General features: G+C 40.1%; 4 protein-coding genes across 6 annotated transcripts in view; all 4 read right to left on the minus strand.

The window, feature by feature from the left end:
- Positions 1–636: 636 nt before the first annotated feature.
- Positions 637–19,337, minus strand: LOC110956693 (uncharacterized). 2 transcript variants are annotated; one of them, XM_051955998.1, is made up of 9 exons: positions 18,589–19,337; positions 3,864–4,017; positions 2,847–2,972; positions 2,539–2,741; positions 2,150–2,402; positions 1,908–2,015; positions 1,194–1,337; positions 1,008–1,087; positions 637–911 (listed from the first exon to the last, which is right to left on the minus strand). In XM_051955998.1, the coding sequence occupies exons 1-9, from the start codon at positions 18,624–18,626 to the stop codon at positions 707–709; spliced, it is 1,311 nt and encodes a 436-aa protein (XP_051811958.1). In that variant the 5' UTR covers positions 18,627–19,337; the 3' UTR covers positions 637–706. The 2 variants fall into 2 exon arrangements, with proteins under 2 accessions (XP_051811958.1, XP_051811957.1); XM_051955997.1 differs by lacking the exon at positions 18,589–19,337 and adding an exon at positions 4,183–4,382.
- LOC127536218 (uncharacterized) lies at positions 5,069–9,750 on the minus strand. Its single transcript, XM_051955992.1, has 9 exons — positions 8,982–9,750; positions 8,665–8,818; positions 7,648–7,773; positions 7,340–7,542; positions 6,951–7,203; positions 6,709–6,816; positions 5,996–6,139; positions 5,816–5,895; positions 5,069–5,719 (listed from the first exon to the last, which is right to left on the minus strand). Exons 1-9 carry the CDS (start codon positions 9,017–9,019, stop codon positions 5,515–5,517), a joined length of 1,311 nt encoding a protein of 436 aa, XP_051811952.1. The 5' UTR covers positions 9,020–9,750; the 3' UTR covers positions 5,069–5,514.
- Positions 9,868–13,837, minus strand: LOC127536220 (uncharacterized). Its single transcript, XM_051955996.1, has 9 exons — positions 13,785–13,837; positions 13,468–13,621; positions 12,451–12,576; positions 12,143–12,345; positions 11,754–12,006; positions 11,512–11,619; positions 10,795–10,938; positions 10,615–10,694; positions 9,868–10,518 (listed from the first exon to the last, which is right to left on the minus strand). The coding sequence occupies exons 1-9, from the start codon at positions 13,820–13,822 to the stop codon at positions 10,314–10,316; spliced, it is 1,311 nt and encodes a 436-aa protein (XP_051811956.1). The 5' UTR covers positions 13,823–13,837; the 3' UTR covers positions 9,868–10,313.
- LOC127536219 (uncharacterized) overlaps positions 14,671–22,823 on the minus strand; it is a 9,411-nt gene continuing 1,258 nt past the window's right edge. Inside the window, exons 3-9 of one of the 2 annotated variants that reach the window (XM_051955994.1) lie at positions 22,043–22,168; positions 21,735–21,937; positions 16,558–16,810; positions 16,316–16,423; positions 15,598–15,741; positions 15,418–15,497; positions 14,671–15,321 (exon numbers count right to left, since the gene is read on the minus strand). In XM_051955994.1, the coding sequence (XP_051811954.1) occupies positions 15,117–15,321; positions 15,418–15,497; positions 15,598–15,741; positions 16,316–16,423; positions 16,558–16,810; positions 21,735–21,937; positions 22,043–22,168 (1,119 nt within the window). In that variant the 3' untranslated portion in view covers positions 14,671–15,116. Of the gene's footprint in view, positions 15,322–15,417; positions 15,498–15,597; positions 15,742–16,315; positions 16,424–16,557; positions 16,811–19,463; positions 20,115–20,210; positions 20,291–20,390; positions 20,535–21,104; positions 21,213–21,345; positions 21,599–21,734; positions 21,938–22,042; positions 22,169–22,823 lie in introns of those variants that run through there. The other variant, XM_051955993.1, reaches the window with a different exon arrangement.

Here is a 22,823-nt window from a genome sequence, read left to right on the forward strand (position 1 = left end):
CTCTTGTCCCAAACTTTCCGTCTGTGCTTGCAGTGGTGACTTCATTTCTTTGTATCATGAACCCTTTAGAGTTTGAGCCAAGTCCATGAGCAGAATTTTTTTTCCCAGTGCCCAAAATGAATATTAACTTATTTTAACATGCGTTTTTTTGTTCATTAGTGCATATATAGTAAGATTTTTGCCAGTTTGGTCAATGTTGTAAAGTACGCTACTGTTCAAAAGTCTGGTGTCACCCAGGAAATTTCATGTTTTCCATGAAAACTCACACTTTTATTCATGTGCTAACATAACTGCACAAGGGTTTTCTAATCATCAATTAGACTTTAAACACCATTAGCTAACACAATGTAGCATTAGAACACAAGAGTGATGGATTCTGGAAATGTTCCTCTGTACCCCTGTGGAGATATTCCATTAAAAATCAGTCATTTACCACATTAACGATGTCTACACTGTATTTCTGATTGATTTAAAGGCATTTTCATTGAAAAAAATGCTTCTCTTTCAAAAATGAGGACATTTCTAAGAAACCTCAAACTTTTAAATGGTAGTGTAGATTTGGAATATTTCACTCAATCCATGTAATTCGCACCTGAAAATAAAAAAAAGTGCATAGTAATTCTGAACAATCCAATATAATGCTAGGAGGTGTTTTATTAAATGCACATGGAGAAGCCTCCGGGTGGCAGTAGAGTGCTAATGGACTCTACTGTGTGAAGGTGCTGAGGCTGGTGCTGCTGGTGGCCCCGTGGAGTCGAGGCCTGTTGGCGAGGATCACGGTGCTGCCACGAGGAGGCAGGAAACTCTGGTGCAGGCTCTGACACTTCTGCTGTGTCTGCAGGTGTTGAGCGTTCTTGGCCATTTTGTTCTCCAGAGCCATGAGGCGGTGCTCCGCTAGCACCAGGCTGTTTCTGTAAATGACACAATCAGAATGTTTAAATGCAGGATTTGAGGTGAGAGGCTGCAGCTACTGTTGGTGTCATTAGAGAGGAAACATTGTGACTTACTGAGAGTTCTTCAGGACTAAACTACATCCGGCTGCCATTGCGGCCAGGTCACGTTTCTCCAGTGTGAGGCCGATGTAAGGCTGGAAGGAGAAGAAGAAGAAGAAGCAGAGAATCTGGGTTAAAGCCAGCGTGTTTCCACAGTGATTACAGCTGCAGACAATAGCACTGAAGGCTTTTTGCACATACGCGGTCCAAGCAGAGCTCAAATCCAGGTCTCTGGTTGAGGATTTCCAGGCGGGTGGTGTCCTGAAGCATCCTGGAATCACACTTCCTGATCTGACCGGCCACTTTCTGCATGTCTTTCGTCAGGTCAGAAATCTCATTCCTGATCTGGAGGTTGAAGGAAGACACAGAATAATGAGCAACTGCAGAAAAAGTTAAATACAGTCAAGCTATGGGTGGCTAACCCTCGTGTCGTCCTGTGGGTCAAAACTGATCTATTTTAAAGTTTTAAAATGTGGAGAAAAAAGAATGTTCTTACAGTGAAACTTCTGATGTCCACATTTTTTAACATTTTTGGGAAATATCTGAACATTTCTTGGTGGAAAACAAGAAAAGTTAAAAATGTTTTTTAAGAACATTCACATAAAAATCAAACAAAATCCAGCAAAATTCGCTGGATTTTGGTTGATTTTTATGTGAATGTTCCTAAAAAAATATTAGAAGGTTTACTGATATATATGTAATCACTTTAGATATTTTTAGGATTTTTTGGAAGATTTTTATTCAGTTTTTGAAAATATTTGCAAGAATTTTCTTGCCAAATTTGGGGGATTTTTTAAAAATAAAATTTTTAAGGGAAACTTTTGAGGAATTCTTAAAGGTTTTGCAAATATTCAGAAATTTAGGGAATTTTTGGATTTTTGTCAGACAAGGAAACAACATTTTTTGTGGACTTACCTGGTGTCTCTTCCAGATCAGTGCTTCCTGGGTCCTGCTCAGCTCGTTGATCCTCTTCCTCATACAGCTGGCCGTGCTGTGGCGCTGACGCTCTTGTCTAGTTTTTAGCTGTAATGGTCACACATATTAGACCAAACTGGACCAACTTGGAATCGTTATCATTTGCAGAACAGCACAGATTGGAGGTTCAGGCTAAAAAAAGCCTTCAGATGAGCCTTATGGTTAAAGTACAGCCATCTTACATTGGTCAGAGTGAAGCGCAGGTTTCCTCTGAAGGTAGAAGATTCTCTAATCAGGTCATCAGCTGCCATCTTCAGCTCCTTGCAGTGACACAGCCAGGCGTTGTAGCTCACGTGCTTGGGCTTGTACGGAGTGGCGGGCAGCGGGGAGGTCGGGGCGTTCAGCTGAAGGCTGATGCATTTGGTGGTGAGCTTGATGGCTTCACGCTTGTCCTGAAAATCTGCCAGCAGCCGAGCACGGATATTCTTCAGAGAGCTGGAGGAGAGATGGAACAAACACAAAGAATGCAGCCTTTAAATATTTGGTTTTCCTGCTAGTTTGTAGGATTTAAGTGGAGGCAAATGGCACATGAACATAATTCAGATGTGATTTCTGATTCTGTCTGTCAGACCTTAGTTTGCTCAGCAGCATGCAGATGTGATTCTGCAGCAGTTCTCTGATCTCGTCGATCATCTGCTCCTCTTTCTTCAGCTCGGTGAAGACACAATCCCGTTGGCCGGCGAAGCTCAAACTGTTGCTGATCCCCACACAGTTGGCCATGAGCTGAGAGTACAGCTGTCTCTCCTGGAGATAAGACTCGGTGACGTCTTTCACCTGAACGCACCAGAGCAACATTGAAGATGAGACCGACATGTTGAGACAGTTACCAGCGTTTTCTTAACTTCTTTGTGCAGTGTTTAGGTTTAGTTCGTGCTCTACCTGCTCCACAGCGGTGATTTCTCGGTCCACTTGGTCGATGCTCTCAGATATGAGGGCCTGCCACTGACCGACCTCCATGTGGCGAAGGCTGAGATTAGTCATGCTGCTGCCAACAGCAGAAGGGATCTAACACAAAACAATAGAAAAAAGTAAATGAATACATTTAAAAATCACAAAAGAGCAAATGCAGTTAATCCCACAAGTAGTTTTCCTTTAAATAGCTGCATCTTAAGAAAGCCTAAATAGTCTCTGAGTCAATTTTTGATGTCAAAGTATTTTATATACGCTGCTCCATTGTAAAAAATGTAAGTTTTGGGGTGAAAAACTGTCAAACTGACATTAAAACCTGTAAACTCTAGAACAGTTTTTATAACATTAAATCACCGTAAACAAATCAGGAGAAAGCAGTATTTTTTTTCTCTTAAAAAATACATTTTACTCCTCTTGCACAGTTTTTTTAAAAATATGTGTCTAACATTCAATACTGTGATTTATTTTGCATTTATTTCTCGATAAGAATGCAGTTTTTCACTGTTAAATGTACGTACTGTTGTGCTGATAATGGAAACATGCTGTAATATTTATAACAAGGAACATTTTTGCATTTATTTCATGTAAAAAAATACAGTTTGTACCGGTCAAAATGATAAATATCAAAGCATATGTCCGTTATTAACACAAAAGCACATTTTGTGTTAACGGACATATGTTTTGAAATTTATGACAGCTCTAACCAGAATTTTTGCATATACATTCATTGCTAAAAAGTACACATATTAAATGTTAAATACACAAACTGTTGTGCTCATGATGTAAAAATGCTGTGATATTTATAATAGGTCACACAAACTTTATTTTATATGATGTTTTCATTTAAATTTTCAAGTAAAACAAAAATTTATTTCAAGGTTAAAGCTTTTTTCCCCCATTCTGGCAATCACAGCAGCCACAATTTTACTGTATAAATATGTTTTGTTTTTTTTTTTTTACAGTGTAGGATCAGCAGATGTTTATTACCTGAGAAATATCTTCACCCAGACAGACTATTTCATCCTCCAGCTTCAGGATGGTGCTGCTCTGAAGCTGAGAGCTGCTGTTCACCAGACTTTGCTTGTTGCTGATGACGGGCAGAGTCAATCTGGCCCTCGCCTGGTCCTCTGAACGACGTTGCCTGATGAGTGCAACAAAACATTTAGGAAGCATAAAAACAATATCCTAATATATTCCCTGTGATTTTGTTCAATGTATTCAGTGCATCTGACTGAATTCTGAGCAGGTTTTCTTACAGAAGACATCAAAATAAGCCCGTATTTCCAAACTGAAGACATGTACTTACCACATGTTTGGTTGTTTTAAAGAAAACTGCGTGAACATAGAAGAAAAGGTTAACAAGGTTTGCTTGTTTAAAAAGAGCTGGCTTTCAGTTCAAGTCCCATAGCAGAAATGAAGCATTTTTCAAATGCTAAGTGTGCTCACGGTGACATCAGCACATGGAATTCAAAATCAAATCAAAAGACAGCTGGCTTAAAATACATAGAGTGAGTTAAAGACTTGTTGCTATGGAAACGGCTCCACGCTAGTTCAAAAATGAAGATAAATCATGAACCATCAAATCCAACAAACTCAACTATTTCACAGACATAAAGCGGCATTAAGCTCGTTAGAGAAACAAATAAGAAGCTCTGTATAGGATTTACAGGATCTTAGAATTATCCAAAATAGAAAAAGGACCAGAAATACTTCTGCTCCAACAAGACAAAAGGTAAACCAGCAGGTCAGCTCGTGCCGATAATTACATCTTGGACCCAATCGACAAGAGCCATTCATGAAACGCCTGCAGATATTTCCATTGCGAGTCGGGTCCATCCTCCGTATGGGGGCGGCATTGCAACCGGAAGGTTGCCGGTTCGATCCTCGGCCCATCGTGCTCATGTCGAGGTGTCCCTGAGCAAGACACCTAACCCCTAATTGCTCCTGGTGGGTCTTGGTTAGTGCCTTGTATGGAAGCTTCCGCCATCAGTGTGTGAATGTGAATGTGATGTATCATGTAAAAGCGCGTTGGGTACCTTGCAGGTATAATAAAGCGCTATATAAATACGGACCATTTACCATTTAAAATCCAAGAGCCTACAAATTTCACCGATACCAATCTATCTGCTATAAGTTAATTATAATCAGCTAATATCAAATAAACGTGTATGAAAACATCAACAACCGAAGAATTGAATTCTTTTTCTAGTTTTATTGATGGTAATTACCCATGGTTGTAATTTTATCACTCATCCAGTAATAATCATGGCTTTAAAATTAAACTGACTTCCTTATCATCCAAAGTCACCCTCGTCCATTTAAACACGCAATAGAAAAATATATACTTAATTCTTTGTACAATACTGGTTTTGGTCCAGTCTGTATTTCTGATTAATTTGATGGTATTTTCATTGGAAAAAAAATGCTTCTCTTTCAAAAATGAGGACATTTCTAAGAAACCTCAAACTTTTAAACGGTAGTGCAGATTTGGAATATTTCACTCAATCCATGTAATTCCCACCTGAAAATAATAAAAAAAAGTGCATAGTAATTCTGAACAATCCAATATAATGCTAGGAGGTGTTTTATTAAATGCACACGGAGAAGCCTCCGGGTGGCAGTAGAGTGCTAATGGACTCTACTGTGTGAAGGTGCTGAGGCTGGTGCTGCTGGTGGCCCCGTGGAGTCGAGGCCTGTTGGCGAGGATCACGGTGCTGCCACGAGGAGGCAGGAAACTCTGGTGCAGGCTCTGACACTTCTGCTGTGTCTGCAGGTGTTGAGCGTTCTTGGCCATTTTGTTCTCCAGAGCCATGAGGCGGTGCTCTGCTAGCACCAGGCTGTTTCTGTAAATGACACAATCAGAATGTTTAAATGCAGGATTTGAGGTGAGAGGCTGCAGCTACTGTTGGTGTCATTAGAGAGGAAACATTGTGACTTACTGAGAGTTCTTCAGGACTAAACTACATCCGGCTGCCATTGCGGCCAGGTCACGTTTCTCCAGTGTGAGGCCGATGTAAGGCTGGAAGAAGAAGAAGAAGCAGAGAATCGGGGTTAAAGCCAGCGTGTTTCCACAGTGATTACAGCTGCAGACAATAGCACTGAAGGCTTTTTGCACATACGCGGTCCAAGCAGAGCTCAAATCCAGGTCTCTGGTCGAGGATTTCCAGGCGGGTGGTGTCCTGAAGCATCCTGGAATCACACTTCCTGATCTGACCGGCCACTTTCTGCATGTCTTTCGTCAGGTCAGAAATCTCATTCCTGATCTGGAGGTTGAAGGAAGACACAGAATAATGAGCAACTGCAGAAAAAGTTAAATACAGTCAAGCTATGGGTGGCTAACCCTCGTGTCGTCCTGCGGGTCAAAACTGATCTATTTTAAAGTTTTAAAATGTGGAGAAAAAAGAATGTTCTTACAGTGAAACTTCTGATGTCCACATTTTTAACATTTTTGGGAAATATCTGAACATTTCTTGGTGGAAAACAAGAAAAGTTAAAAATGTTTTTTAAGAACATTCACATTAAAAACCAAACAAAATCCAGCAAAATTCGCTGGATTTTGGTTGATTTTTATGTGAATGTTCCTAAAAAATATTAGAAGGTTTACTGATATATATGTAATCACTTTAGATAGTTTTAGGATTTTTTGGAAGATTTTTATTCAGTTTTTGAAAATATTTGCAAGAATTTTCTTGCCAAATTTGGGGGATTTTTTAAAAATAAAATTTTTAAGGGAAACTTTTGAGGAATTCTTAAAGGTTTTGCAAATATTCAGAAATTTAGGGAATTTTTGGATTTTTTTCAGACAAGGAAACAACATTTTTTGTGGACTTACCTGGTGTCTCTTCCAGATCAGTGCTTCCTGGGTCCTGCTCAGCTCGTTGATCCTCTTCCTCATACAGCTGGCCGTGCTGTGGCGCTGACGCTCTTGTCTAGTTTTTAGCTGTAATGGTCACACATATTAGACCAAACTGGACCAACTTGGAATCGTTATCATTTGCAGAACAGCTCAGATTGGAGGTTCAGGCTAAAAAAAGCCTTCAGATGAGCCTTATGGTTAAAGTACAGCCATCTTACATTGGTCAGAGTGAAGCGCAGGTTTCCTCTGAAGGTAGAAGATTCTCTAATCAGGTCATCAGCTGCCATCTTCAGCTCCTTGCAGTGACACAGCCAGGCGTTGTAGCTCACGTGCTTGGGCTTGTACGGAGTGGCGGGCAGCGGGGAGGTCGGGGCGTTCAGCTGAAGGCTGATGCATTTGGTGGTGAGCTTGATGGCTTCACGCTTGTCCTGAAAATCTGCCAGCAGCCGAGCACGGATATTCTTCAGAGAGCTGGAGGAGAGATGGAACAAACACAAAGAATGCAGCCTTTAAATATTTGGTTTTCCTGCTAGTTTGTAGGATTTAAGTGGAGGCAAATGGCACATGAACATAATTCAGATGTGATTTGTGATTCTGTCTGTCAGACCTTAGTTTGCTCAGCAGCATCCAGATGTGATTCTGCAGCAGTTCTCTGATCTCGTCGATCATCTGCTCCTCTTTCTTCAGCTCGGTGAAGACACAATCCCGTTGGCCGGCGAAGCTCAAACTGTTGCTGATCCCCACACAGTTGGCCATGAGCTGAGAGTACAGCTGTCTCTCCTGGAGATAAGACTCGGTGACGTCTTTCACCTGAACGCACCAGAGCAACATTGAAGATGAGACCGACATGTTGAGACAGTTACCAGCGTTTTCTTAACTTCTTTGTGCAGTGTTTAGGTTTAGTTCGTGCTCTACCTGCTCCACAGCGGTGATTTCTCGGTCCACTTGGTCGATGCTCTCAGATATGAGGGCCTGCCACTGACCGACCTCCATGTGGCGAAGGCTGAGATTAGTCATGCTGCTGCCAACGGCAGAAGGGATCTAACACAAAACAATAGAAAAAAGTAAATGAATACATTTAAAAATCACAAAAGAGCAAATGCAGTTAATCCCACAAGTAGTTTTACTTTAAATAGCTGCATCTTAAGAAGGCCTAAATAGTCTCTGAGTCAATTTTTGATGTCAAAGTATTTTATATACGCTGCTCCACTGTAAAAAATTTAAGTTTTGGGGTGAAAAACTGTCAAACTGACATTAAAACCTGTAAACTCTAGAACAGTTTTTATGACATTAAATCACCGTAAACAAATCAGGAGAAAGCAGTATTTTTTTCTCTTAAAAAATACATTTTACTCCTCTTGCACAGTTTTTTAAAAATATGTGTCTAACATTCAATACTGTGATTTATTTTGCATTTATTTCTCGATAAGAATGCAGTTTTTCACTGTTAAATGTACGTACTGTTGTGCTGATAACGGAAACATGCTGTAATATTTTTAACAAGGAACATTTTTGCATTTATTTCATGTAAAAAAATACAGTTTGTACCGGTCAAAATGATAAATATCAAAGCATATGTCCGTTATTAACACAAAAGCACATTTTGTGTTAATAACGGACATATGTTTTGAAATTTATGACAGCTCTAACCAGAATTTTTGCATATACATTCATTGCTAAAAAGTACACATATTAAATGTTAAATACACAAACTGTTGTGCTCATGATGTAAAAATGCTGTGATATTTATAATAGGTCACACAAACTTTATTTTATATGATGTTTTCATTTAAATTTTCAAGTAAAACAAAAATTTATTTCAAGGTTAAAGCTTTTTTCCCCCATTCTGGCAATCACAGCAGCCACAATTTTACTGTATTTTACTGTATAAATGTTTTTTTTTACAGTGTAGGATCAGCAGATGTTTATTACCTGAGAAATATCTTCACCCAGACAGACTATTTCATCCTCCAGCTTCAGGATGGTGCTGCTCTGAAGCTGAGAGCTGCTGTTCACCAGACTTTGCTTGTTGCTGATGACGGGCAGAGTCAATCTGGCCCTCGCCTGGTCCTCTGAACGACGTTGCCTGATGAGTGCAACAAAACATTTAGGAAGCATAAAAACAATATCCTAATATATTCCCTGTGATTTTGTTCAATGTATTCAATGCATCTGACTGAATTCTGAGCAGGTTTTCTTACAGAAGACATCAAAATAAGCCCGTATTTCCAAACTGAAGACGTACTTACCACATGTTTGGTTGTTTTAAAGAAAACTGCGTGAACATAGAAGAAAAGGTTAACAAGGATTGCTTGTTTAAAAAGAGCTGGCTTTCAGTTCAAGTCCCATAGCAGAAATGAAGCATTTTTCAAATGCTAAGTGTGCTCACGGTGACATCAGCACATGGAATTCAAAATCAAATCAAAAGACAGCTGGCTTAAAATACATAGAGTGAGTTAAAGACTTGTTGCTATGGAAACGGCTCCACGCTAGTTTAAAAATGAAGATAAATCATGAACCATCAAATCCAACAAACTCAACTATTTCACAGGCATAAAGCGGCATTAAGCTCGTTAGAGAAACAAATAAGAAGCTCTGTATAGGATTTACAGGATCTTAGAATTATCCAAAATAGAAAAAGGACCAGAAATACTTCTGCTCCAACAAGACAAAAGGTAAACCAGCAGGTCAGCCCGTGCCGATAATTACATCTTGGACCCAATCGACAAGAGCCATTCATGAAACGCCTGCAGATATTTCCATTGCGAGTCGGGTCCATCCTCCGTATGGGGGCGGCATTGCAACCGGAAGGTTGCCGGTTCGATCCTCGGCCCGTCGTGCTCATGTCGAGGTGTCCCTGAGCAAGACACCTAACCCCTAATTGCTCCTGGTGGGTCGTGGTTAGCGCCTTGTATGGAAGCTTCCGCCATCAGTGTGTGAATGTGAATGTGATGTATCATGTAAAAGCGCGTTGGGTACCTTGCAGGTATAATAAAGCGCTATATAAATACGGACCATTTACAATTTAAAATCCAAGAGCCCATAAATTTCACCGATACCAATCTATCTGCTATAAGTTAATTATAATCAGCTAATATCAAATAAACGTGTATGAAAACATCAACAACCGAAGAATTGAATTCTTTTTCTAGTTTTATTGATGGTAATTACCCATGGTTGTAATTTTATCACTCATCCAGTAATAATCATGGCTTTAAAATTAAACTGACTTCCTTATCATCCAAAGTCACCCTCGTCCATTTAAACACGCAATAGAAAAATATATACTTAATTCTTTGTACAATACTGGTTTTGGTCCAGTCTGTATTTCTGATTAATTTGATGGTATTTTCATTGGAAAAAAAATGCTTCTCTTTCAAAAATGAGGACATTTCTAAGAAACCTCAAACTTTTAAATGGTAGTGTAGATTTGGAATATTTCACTCAATCCATGTAATTCCCACCTGAAAATAATAAAAAAAAGTGCATAGTAATTCTGAACAATCCAATATAATGCTAGGAGGTGTTTTATTAAATGCACACGGAGAAGCCTCCGGGTGGCAGTAGAGTGCTAATGGACTCTACTGTGTGAAGGTGCTGAGGCTGGTGCTGCTGGTGGCCCCGTGGAGTCGAGGCCTGTTGGCGAGGATCACGGTGCTGCCACGAGGAGGCAGGAAACTCTGGTGCAGGCTCTGACACTTCTGCTGTGTCTGCAGGTGTTGAGCGTTCTTGGCCATTTTGTTCTCCAGAGCCATGAGGCGGTGCTCTGCTAGCACCAGGCTGTTTCTGTAAATGACACAATCAGAATGTTTAAATGCAGGATTTGAGGTGAGAGGCTGCAGCTACTGTTGGTGTCATTAGAGAGGAAACATTGTGACTTACTGAGAGTTCTTCAGGACTAAACTACATCCGGCTGCCATTGCGGCCAGGTCACGTTTCTCCAGTGTGAGGCCGATGTAAGGCTGGAAGAAGAAGAAGCAGCAGAGAATCGGGGTTAAAGCCAGCGTGTTTCCACAGTGATTACAGCTGCAGACAATAGCACTGAAGGCTTTTTGCACATACGCGGTCCAAGCAGAGCTCAAATCCAGGTCTCTGGTCGAGGATTTCCAGGCGGGTGGTGTCCTGAAGCATCCTGGAATCACACTTCCTGATCTGACCGGCCACTTTCTGCATGTCTTTCGTCAGGTCAGAAATCTCATTCCTGATCTGGAGGTTGAAGGAAGACACAGAATAATGAGCAACTGCAGAAAAAGTTAAATACAGTCAAGCTATGGGTGGCTAACCCTCGTGTCGTCCTGCGGGTCAAAACTGATCTATTTTAAAGTTTTAAAATGTGGAGAAAAAAGAATGTTCTTACAGTGAAACTTCTGATGTCCACATTTTTAACATTTTTGGGAAATATCTGAACATTTCTTGGTGGAAAACAAGAAAAGTTAAAAATGTTTTTTAAGAACATTCACATTAAAACCAAACAAAATCCAGCAAAATTCGCTGGATTTTGGTTGATTTTTATGTGAATTTTCCTAAAGAAAATATTAGAAGGTTTACTGATATATATGTAATCACTTTAGATAGTTTTAGGATTTTTTGGAAGATTTTTATTCAGTTTTTGAAAATATTTGCAAGAATTTTCTTGCCAAATTTGGGGGATTTTTTTTTTTAAATAACACTTTTAAGGGAAACTTTTGAGGAATTCTTAAAGGTTTTGCAAATATTCAGAAATTTAGGGAATTTTTGGATTTTTTTCAGACAAGGAAACAACATTTTTTGTGGACTTACCTGGTGTCTCTTCCAGATCAGTGCTTCCTGGGTCCTGCTCAGCTCGTTGATCCTCTTCCTCATACAGCTGGCCGTGCTGTGGCGCTGACGCTCTTGTCTAGTTTTTAGCTGCAATGGTCACACATATTAGACCAAACTGGACCAACTTGGAATCGTTATCATTTGCAGAACAGCTCAGATTGGAGGTTCAGGCTAAAAAAAGCCTTCAGATGAGCCTTATGGTTAAAGTACAGCCATCTTACATTGGTCAGAGTGAAGCGCAGGTTTCCTCTGAAGGTAGAAGATTCTCTAATCAGGTCATCAGCTGCCATCTTCAGCTCCTTGCAGTGACACAGCCAGGCGTTGTAGCTCACGTGCTTGGGCTTGTACGGAGTGGCGGGCAGCGGGGAGGTCGGGGCGTTCAGCTGAAGGCTGATGCATTTGGTGGTGAGCTTGATGGCTTCACGCTTGTCCTGAAAATCTGCCAGCAGCCGAGCACGGATATTCTTCAGAGAGCTGGAGGAGAGATGGAACAAACACAAAGAATGCAGCCTTTAAATATTTGGTTTTCCTGCTAGTTTGTAGGATTTAAGTGGAGGCAAATGGCACATGAACATAATTCAGATGTGATTTGTGATTCTGTCTGTCAGACCTTAGTTTGCTCAGCAGCATCCAGATGTGATTCTGCAGCAGTTCTCTGATCTCGTCGATCATCTGCTCCTCTTTCTTCAGCTCGGTGAAGACACAATCCCGTTGGCCGGCGAAGCTCAAACTGTTGCTGATCCCCACACAGTTGGCCATGAGCTGAGAGTACAGCTGTCTCTCCTGGAGATAAGACTCGGTGACGTCTTTCACCTGAACGCACCAGAGCAACATTGAAGATGAGACCGACATGTTGAGACAGTTACCAGCGTTTTCTTAACTTCTTTGTGCAGTGTTTAGGTTTAGTTCGTGCTCTACCTGCTCCACAGCGGTGATTTCTCGGTCCACTTGGTCGATGCTCTCAGATATGAGGGCCTGCCACTGACCGACCTCCATGTGGCGAAGGCTGAGATTAGTCATGCTGCTGCCAACGGCAGAAGGGATCTAACACAAAACAATAGAAAAAAGTAAATGAATACATTTAAAAATCACAAAAGAGCAAATGCAGTTAATCCCACAAGTAGTTTTACTTTAAATAGCTGCATCTTAAGAAGGCCTAAATAGTCTCTGAGTCAATTTTTGATGTCAAAGTATTTTATATACGCTGCTCCACTGTAAAAAATTTAAGTTTTGGGGTGAAAAACTGTCAAACTGACATTAAAACCTGTAAACTCTAGAACAGTTTTTATGACATTAAATCACCGTAAACAAATCAGGAGAAAGCAGTATTTTTTTCTCTTAAAAAATACATTTTACTCCTCTTGCACAGTTTTTTAAAAATATGTGTCTAACATTCAATACTGTGATTTATTTTGCATTTATTTCTCGATAAGAATGCAGTTTTTCACTGTTAAATGTACGTACTGTTGTGCTGATAACGGAAACATGCTGTAATATTTTTAACAAGGAACATTTTTGCATTTATTTCATGTAAAAAAATACAGTTTGTACCGGTCAAAATGATAAATATCAAAGCATATGTCCGTTATTAACACAAAAGCACATTTTGTGTTAATAACGGACATATGTTTTGAAATTTATGACAGCTCTAACCAGAATTTTTGCATATACATTCATTGCTAAAAAGTACACATATTAAATGTTAAATACACAAACTGTTGTGCTCATGATGTAAAAATGCTGTGATATTTATAATAGGTCACACAAACTTTATTTTATATGATGTTTTCATTTAAATTTTCAAGTAAAACAAAAATTTATTTCAAGGTTAAAGCTTTTTTCCCCCATTCTGGCAATCACAGCAGCCACAATTTTACTGTATTTTACTGTATAAATGTTTTTTTTTACAGTGTAGGATCAGCAGATGTTTATTACCTGAGAAATATCTTCACCCAGACAGACTATTTCATCCTCCAGCTTCAGGATGGTGCTGCTCTGAAGCTGAGAGCTGCTGTTCACCAGACTTTGCTTGTTGCTGATGACGGGCAGAGTCAATCTGGCCCTCGCCTGGTCCTCTGAACGACGTTGCCTGATGAGTGCAACAAAACATTTAGGAAGCATAAAAACAATATCCTAATATATTCCCTGTGATTTTGTTCAATGTATTCAATGCATCTGACTGAATTCTGAGCAGGTTTTCTTACAGAAGACATCAAAATAAGCCCGTATTTCCAAACTGAAGACGTACTTACCACATGTTTGGTTGTTTTAAAGAAAACTGCGTGAACATAGAAGAAAAGGTTAACAAGGATTGCTTGTTTAAAAAGAGCTGGCTTTCAGTTCAAGTCCCATAGCAGAAATGAAGCATTTTTCAAATGCTAAGTGTGCTCACGGTGACATCAGCACATGGAATTCAAAATCAAATCAAAAGACAGCTGGCTTAAAATACATAGAGTGAGTTAAAGACTTGTTGCTATGGAAACGGCTCCACGCTAGTTTAAAAATGAAGATAAATCATGAACCATCAAATCCAACAAACTCAACTATTTCACAGGCATAAAGCGGCATTAAGCTCGTTAGAGAAACAAATAAGAAGCTCTGTATAGGATTTACAGGATCTTAGAATTATCCAAAATAGAAAAAGGACCAGAAATACTTCTGCTCCAACAAGACAAAAGGTAAACCAGCAGGTCAGCCCGTGCCGATAATTACATCTTGGACCCAATCGACAAGAGCCATTCATGAAACGCCTGCAGATATTTCCATTGCGAGTCGGGTCCATCCTCCGTATGGGGGCGGCATTGCAACCGGAAGGTTGCCGGTTCGATCCTCGGCCCGTCGTGCTCATGTCGAGGTGTCCCTGAGCAAGACACCTAACCCCTAATTGCTCCTGGTGGGTCGTGGTTAGCGCCTTGTATGGAAGCTTCCGCCATCAGTGTGTGAATGTGAATGTGATGTATCATGTAAAAGCGCGTTGGGTACCTTGCAGGTATAATAAAGCGCTATATAAATACGGACCATTTACAATTTAAAATCCAAGAGCCCATAAATTTCACCGATACCAATCTATCTGCTATAAGTTAATTATAATCAGCTAATATCAAATAAACGTGTATGAAAACATCAACAACCGAAGAATTGAATTCTTTTTCTAGTTTTATTGATGGTAATTACCCATGGTTGTAATTTTATCACTCATCCAGTAATAATCATGGCTTTAAAATTAAACTGACTTCCTTATCATCCAAAGTCACCCTCGTCCATTTAAACACGCAATAGAAAAATATATACTTAATTCTTTGTACAATACTGGTTTTGGTCCAGTCTGTATTTCTGATTAATTTGATGGTATTTTCATTGGAAAAAAAATGCTTCTCTTTCAAAAATGAGGACATTTCTAAGAAACCTCAAACTTTTAAATGGTAGTGTAGATTTGGAATATTTCACTCAATCCATGTAATTCCCACCTGAAAATAATAAAAAAAAGTGCATAGTAATTCTGAACAATCCAATATAATGCTAGGAGGTGTTTTATTAAATGCACATGGAGAAGCCTCCGGGTGGCAGTAGAGTGCTAATGGACTCTACTGTGTGAAGGTGCTGAGGCTGGTGCTGCTGGTGGCCCCGTGGAGTCGAGGCCTGTTGGCGAGGATCACGGTGCTGCCACGAGGAGGCAGGAAACTCTGGTGCAGGCTCTGACACTTCTGCTGTGTCTGCAGGTGTTGAGCGTTCTTGGCCATTTTGTTCTCCAGAGCCATGAGGCGGTGCTCTGCTAGCACCAGGCTGTTTCTGTAAATGACACAATCAGAATGTTTAAATGCAGGATTTGAGGTGAGAGGCTGCAGCTACTGTTGGTGTCATTAGAGAGGAAACATTGTGACTTACTGAGAGTTCTTCAGGACTAAACTACATCCGGCTGCCATTGCGGCCAGGTCACGTTTCTCCAGTGTGAGGCCGATGTAAGGCTGGAAGAAGAAGAAGCAGCAGAGAATCGGGGTTAAAGCCAGCGTGTTTCCACAGTGATTACAGCTGCAGACAATAGCACTGAAGGCTTTTTGCACATACGCGGTCCAAGCAGAGCTCAAATCCAGGTCTCTGGTCGAGGATTTCCAGGCGGGTGGTGTCCTGAAGCATCCTGGAATCACACTTCCTGATCTGACCGGCCACTTTCTGCATGTCTTTCGTCAGGTCAGAAATCTCATTCCTGATCTGGAGGTTGAAGGAAGACACAGAATAATGAGCAACTGCAGAAAAAGTTAAATACAGTCAAGCTATGGGTGGCTAACCCTCGTGTCGTCCTGCGGGTCAAAACTGATCTATTTTAAAGTTTTAAAATGTGGAGAAAAAAGAATGTTCTTACAGTGAAACTTCTGATGTCCACATTTTTAACATTTTTGGGAAATATCTGAACATTTCTTGGTGGAAAACAAGAAAAGTTAAAAATGTTTTTTAAGAACATTCACATTAAAAACCAAACAAAATCCAGCAAAATTCGCTGGATTTTGGTTGATTTTTATGTGAATTTTCCTAAAGAAAATATTAGAAGGTTTACTGATATATATGTAATCACTTTAGATAGTTTTAGGATTTTTTGGAAGATTTTTATTCAGTTTTTGAAAATATTTGCAAGAATTTTCTTGCCAAATTTGGGGGATTTTTTTTTTTAAATAACACTTTTAAGGGAAACTTTTGAGGAATTCTTAAAGGTTTTGCAAATATTCAGAAATTTAGGGAATTTTTGGATTTTTTTCAGACAAGGAAACAACATTTTTTGTGGACTTACCTGGTGTCTCTTCCAGATCAGTGCTTCCTGGGTCCTGCTCAGCTCGTTGATCCTCTTCCTCATACAGCTGGCCGTGCTGTGGCGCTGACGCTCTTGTCTAGTTTTTAGCTGCAATGGTCACACATATTAGACCAAACTGGACCAACTTGGAATCGTTATCATTTGCAGAACAGCTCAGATTGGAGGTTCAGGCTAAAAAAAGCCTTCAGATGAGCCTTATGGTTAAAGTACAGCCATCTTACATTGGTCAGAGTGAAGCGCAGGTTTCCTCTGAAGGTAGAAGATTCTCTAATCAGGTCATCAGCTGCCATCTTCAGCTCCTTGCAGTGACACAGCCAGGCGTTGTAGCTCACGTGCTTGGGCTTGTACGGAGTGGCGGGCAGCGGGGAGGTCGGGGCGTTCAGCTGAAGGCTGATGCATTTGGTGGTGAGCTTGATGGCTTCACGCTTGTCCTGAAAATCTGCCAGCAGCCGAGCACGGATATTCTTCAGAGAGCTGGAGGAGAGATGGAACAAACACAAAGAATGCAGCCTTTAAATATTTGGTTTTCCTGCTAGTTTGTAGGATTTAAGTGGAGGCAAATGGCACATGAACATAATTCAGATGTGATTTGTGATTCTGTCTGTCAGACCTTAGTTTGCTCAGCAGCATCCAGATGTGATTCTGCAGCAGTTCTCTGATCTCGTCGATCATCTGCTCCTCTTTCTTCAGCTCGGTGAAGACACAATCCCGTTGGCCGGCGAAGCTCAAACTGTTGCTGATCCCCACACAGTTGGCCATGAGCTGAGAGTACAGCTGTCTCTCCTGGAGATAAGACTCGGTGACGTCTTTCACCTGAACGCACCAGAGCAACATTGAAGATGAGACCGACATGTTGAGACAGTTACCAGCGTTTTCTTAACTTCTTTGTGCAGTGTTTAGGTTTAGTTCGTGCTCTACCTGCTCCACAGCGGTGATTTCTCGGTCCACTTGGTCGATGCTCTCAGATATGAGGGCCTGCCACTGACCGACCTCCATGTGGCGAAGGCTGAGATTAGTCATGCTGCTGCCAACGGCAGAAGGGATCTAACACAAAACAATAGAAAAAAGTAAATGAATACATTTAAAAATCACAAAAGAGCAAATGCAGTTAATCCCACAAGTAGTTTTACTTTAAATAGCTGCATCTTAAGAAAGCCTAAATAGTCTCTGAGTCAATTTTTGATGTCAAAGTATTTTATATACGCTGCTCCACTGTAAAAAATGTAAGTTTTGGGGTGAAAAACTGTCAAACTGACATTAAAACCTGTAAACTCTAGAACAGTTTTTATGACATTAAATCACCGTAAACAAATCAGGAGAAAGCAGTATTTTTTTCTCTTAAAAAATACATTTTACTCCTCTTGCACAGTTTTTTAAAAATATGTGTCTAACATTCAATACTGTGATTTATTTTGCATTTATTTCTCGATAAGAATGCAGTTTTTCACTGTTAAATGTACGTACTGTTGTGCTGATAACGGAAACATGCTGTAATATTTTTAACAAGGAACATTTTTGCATTTATTTCATGTAAAAAAATACAGTTTGTACCGGTCAAAATGATAAATATCAAAGCATATGTCCGTTATTAACACAAAAGCACATTTTGTGTTAATAACGGACATATGTTTTGAAATTTATGACAGCTCTAACCAGAATTTTTGCATATACATTCATTGCTAAAAAGTACACATATTAAATGTTAAATACACAAACTGTTGTGCTCATGATGTAAAAATGCTGTGATATTTATAATAGGTCACACAAACTTTATTTTATATGATGTTTTCATTTAAATTTTCAAGTAAAACAAAAATTTATTTCAAGGTTAAAGCTTTTTTCCCCCATTCTGGCAATCACAGCAGCCACAATTTTACTGTATTTTACTGTATAAATGTTTTTTTTTACAGTGTAGGATCAGCAGATGTTTATTACCTGAGAAATATCTTCACCCAGACAGACTATTTCATCCTCCAGCTTCAGGATGGTGCTGCTCTGAAGCTGAGAGCTGCTGTTCACCAGACTTTGCTTGTTGCTGATGACGGGCAGAGTCAATCTGGCCCTTGCCTGGTCCTCTGAACGACGTTGCCTGATGAGTGCAACAAAACATTTAGGAAGCATAAAAACAATATCCTAATATATTCCCTGTGATTTTGTTCAATGTATTCAATGCATCTGACTGAATTCTGAGCAGGTTTTCTTACAGAAGACATCAAAATAAGCCCGTATTTCCAAACTGAAGACGTACTTACCACATGTTTGGTTGTTTTAAAGAAAACTGCGTGAACATAGAAGAAAAGGTTAACAAGGATTGCTTGTTTAAAAAGAGCTGGCTTTCAGTTCAAGTCCCATAGCAGAAATGAAGCATTTTTCAAATGCTAAGTGTGCTCACGGTGACATCAGCACATGGAATTCAAAATCAAATCAAAAGACAGCTGGCTTAAAATACATAGAGTGAGTTAAAGACTTGTTGCTATGGAAACGGCTCCACGCTAGTTTAAAAATGAAGATAAATCATGAACCATCAAATCCAACAAACTCAACTATTTCACAGACATAAAGCGGCATTAAGCTCGTTAGAGAAGCTCTGTATAGGATTTACAGGATCTTAGAATTATCCAAAATAGAAAAAGGACCAGAAATACTTCTGCTCCAACAAGACAAAAGGTAAACCAGCAGGTCAGCCCGTGCCGATAATTACATCTTGGACCCAATCGACAAGAGCCATTCATGAAACGCCTGCAGATATTTCCATTGCGAGTCGGGTCCATCCTCCGTATGGGGGCGGCATTGCAACCGGAAGGTTGCCGGTTCGATCCTCGGCCCGTCGTGCTCATGTCGAGGTGTCCCTGAGCAAGACACCTAACCCCTAATTGCTCCTGGTGGGTCGTGGTTAGTGCCTTGTATGGAAGCTTCCGCCATCAGTGTGTGAATGTGAATGTGATGTATCATGTAAAAGCGTGTTGGGTACCTTGCAGGTATAATAAAGCGCTATATAAATACGGACCATTTACAATTTAAAATCCAAGAGCCCATAAATTTCACCGATACCAATCTATCTGCTATAAGTTAATTATAATCAGCTAATATCAAATAAACGTGTATGAAAACATCAACAACCGAAGAATTGAATTCTTTTTCTAGTTTTATTGATGGTAATTACCCATGGTTGTAATTTTATCACTCATCCAGTAATAATCATGGCTTTAAAATTAAACTGACTTCCTTATCATCCAAAGTCACCCTCGTCCATTTAAACACGCAATAGAAAAATATATACTTAATTCTTTGTACAATACTGGTTTTGGTCCAGTCTGTATTTCTGATTAATTTGATGGTATTTTCATTGGAAAAAAAATGCTTCTCTTTCAAAAATGAGGACATTTCTAAGAAACCTCAAACTTTTAAATGGTAGTGTAGATTTGGAATATTTCACTCAATCCATGTAATTCCCACCTGAAAATAATAAAAAAAAGTGCATAGTAATTCTGAACAATCCAATATAATGCTAGGAGGTGTTTTATTAAATGCACATGGAGAAGCCTCCGGGTGGCAGTAGAGTGCTAATGGACTCTACTGTGTGAAGGTGCTGAGGCTGGTGCTGCTGGTGGCCCCGTGGAGTCGAGGCCTGTTGGCGAGGATCACGGTGCTGCCACGAGGAGGCAGGAAACTCTGGTGCAGGCTCTGACACTTCTGCTGTGTCTGCAGGTGTTGAGCGTTCTTGGCCATTTTGTTCTCCAGAGCCATGAGGCGGTGCTCTGCTAGCACCAGGCTGTTTCTGTAAATGACACAATCAGAATGTTTAAATGCAGGATTTGAGGTGAGAGGCTGCAGCTACTGTTGGTGTCATTAGAGAGGAAACATTGTGACTTACTGAGAGTTCTTCAGGACTAAACTACATCCGGCTGCCATTGCGGCCAGGTCACGTTTCTCCAGTGTGAGGCCGATGTAAGGCTGGAAGAAGAAGAAGCAGCAGAGAATCGGGGTTAAAGCCAGCGTGTTTCCACAGTGATTACAGCTGCAGACAATAGCACTGAAGGCTTTTTGCACATACGCGGTCCAAGCAGAGCTCAAATCCAGGTCTCTGGTCGAGGATTTCCAGGCGGGTGGTGTCCTGAAGCATCCTGGAATCACACTTCCTGATCTGACCGGCCACTTTCTGCATGTCTTTCGTCAGGTCAGAAATCTCATTCCTGATCTGGAGGTTGAAGGAAGACACAGAATAATGAGCAACTGCAGAAAAAGTTAAATACAGTCAAGCTATGGGTGGCTAACCCTCGTGTCGTCCTGCGGGTCAAAACTGATCTATTTTAAAGTTTTAAAATGTGGAGAAAAAAGAATGTTCTTACAGTGAAACTTCTGATGTCCACATTTTTAACATTTTTGGGAAATATCTGAACATTTCTTGGTGGAAAACAAGAAAAGTTAAAAATGTTTTTTAAGAACATTCACATAAAAATCAAACAAAATCCAGCAAAATTCGCTGGATTTTGGTTGATTTTTATGTGAATTTTCCTAAAGAAAATATTAGAAGGTTTACTGATATATATGTAATCACTTTAGATATTTTTAGGATTTTTTGGAAGATTTTTATTCAGTTTTTGAAAATATTTGCAAGAATTTTCTTGCCAAATTTGGGGGATTTTTTAAAAATAAAATTTTTAAGGGAAACTTTTGAGGAATTCTTAAAGGTTTTGCAAATATTCAGAAATTTAGGGAATTTTTGGATTTTTTTCAGACAAGGAAACAACATTTTTTGTGGACTTACCTGGTGTCTCTTCCAGATCAGTGCTTCCTGGGTCCTGCTCAGCTCGTTGATCCTCTTCCTCATACAGCTGGCCGTGCTGTGGCGCTGACGCTCTTGTCTAGTTTTTAGCTGTAATGGTCACACATATTAGACCAAACTGGACCAACTTGGAATCGTTATCATTTGCAGAACAGCTCAGATTGGAGGTTCAGGCTAAAAAAGCCTTCAGATGAGCCTTATGGTTAAAGTACAGCCATCTTACATTGGTCAGAGTGAAGCGCAGGTTTCCTCTGAAGGTAGAAGATTCTCTAATCAGGTCATCAGCTGCCATCTTCAGCTCCTTGCAGTGACACAGCCAGGCGTTGTAGCTCACGTGCTTGGGCTTGTACGGAGTGGCGGGCAGCGGGGAGGTCGGGGCGTTCAGCTGAAGGCTGATGCATTTGGTGGTGAGCTTGATGGCTTCACGCTTGTCCTGAAAATCTGCCAGCAGCCGAGCACGGATATTCTTCAGAGAGCTGGAGGAGAGATGGAACAAACACAAAGAATGCAGCCTTTAAATATTTGGTTTTCCTGCTAGTTTGTAGGATTTAAGTGGAGGCAAATGGCACATGAACATAATTCAGATGTGATTTGTGATTCTGTCTGTCAGACCTTAGTTTGCTCAGCAGCATGCAGATGTGATTCTGCAGCAGTTCTCTGATCTCGTCGATCATCTGCTCCTCTTTCTTCAGCTCGGTGAAGACACAATCCCGTTGGCCGGCGAAGCTCAAACTGTTGCTGATCCCCACACAGTTGGCCATGAGCTGAGAGTACAGCTGTCTCTCCTGGAGATAAGACTCGGTGACGTCTTTCACCTGAACGCACCAGAGCAACATTGAAGATGAGACCGACATGTTGAGACAGTTACCAGCGTTTTCTTAACTTCTTTGTGCAGTGTTTAGGTTTAGTTCGTGCTCTACCTGCTCCACAGCGGTGATTTCTCGGTCCACTTGGTCGATGCTCTCAGATATGAGGGCCTGCCACTGACCGACCTCCATGTGGCGAAGGCTGAGATTAGTCATGCTGCTGCCAACGGCAGAAGGGATCTAACACAAAACAATAGAAAAAAGTTAATGAATACATTTAAAAATCACAAAAGAGCAAATGCAGTTAATCCCACAAGTAGTTTTCCTTTAAATAGCTGCATCTTAAGAAGGCCTAAATAGTCTCTGAGTCAATTTTTGATGTCAAAGTATTTTATATACGCTGCTCCACTGTAAAAAATGTAAGTTTTGGGGTGAAAAACTGTCAAACTGTGACATTAAAACCTGTAAACTCTAGAACAGTTTTTATGACATTAAATCACCGTAAACAAATCAGGAGAAAGCAGTATTTTTTTCTCTTAAAAAATACATTTTACTCCTCTTGCACAGTTTTTTAAAAATATGTGTCTAACATTCAATACTGTGATTTATTTTGCATTTATTTCTCGATAAGAATGCAGTTTTTCACTGTTAAATGTACGTACTGTTGTGCTGATAATGGAAACATGCTGTAATATTTATAACAAGGAACATTTTTGCATTTATTTCATGTAAAAAAATACAGTTTGTACCGGTCAAAATGATAAATATCAAAGCATGTGTCCGTTATTAACACAAAAGCACATTTTGTGTTAATAACGGACATATGTTTTGAAATTTATGACAGCTCTAACCAGAATTTTTGCATATACATTCATTGCTAAAAAGTACACATATT

The sequence above is a fragment of the Acanthochromis polyacanthus genome, chromosome 11 (assembly GCF_021347895.1).
Source record: "Acanthochromis polyacanthus isolate Apoly-LR-REF ecotype Palm Island chromosome 11, KAUST_Apoly_ChrSc, whole genome shotgun sequence".
In the NCBI taxonomy this organism is placed as follows: domain Eukaryota; kingdom Metazoa; phylum Chordata; class Actinopteri; family Pomacentridae; genus Acanthochromis; species Acanthochromis polyacanthus.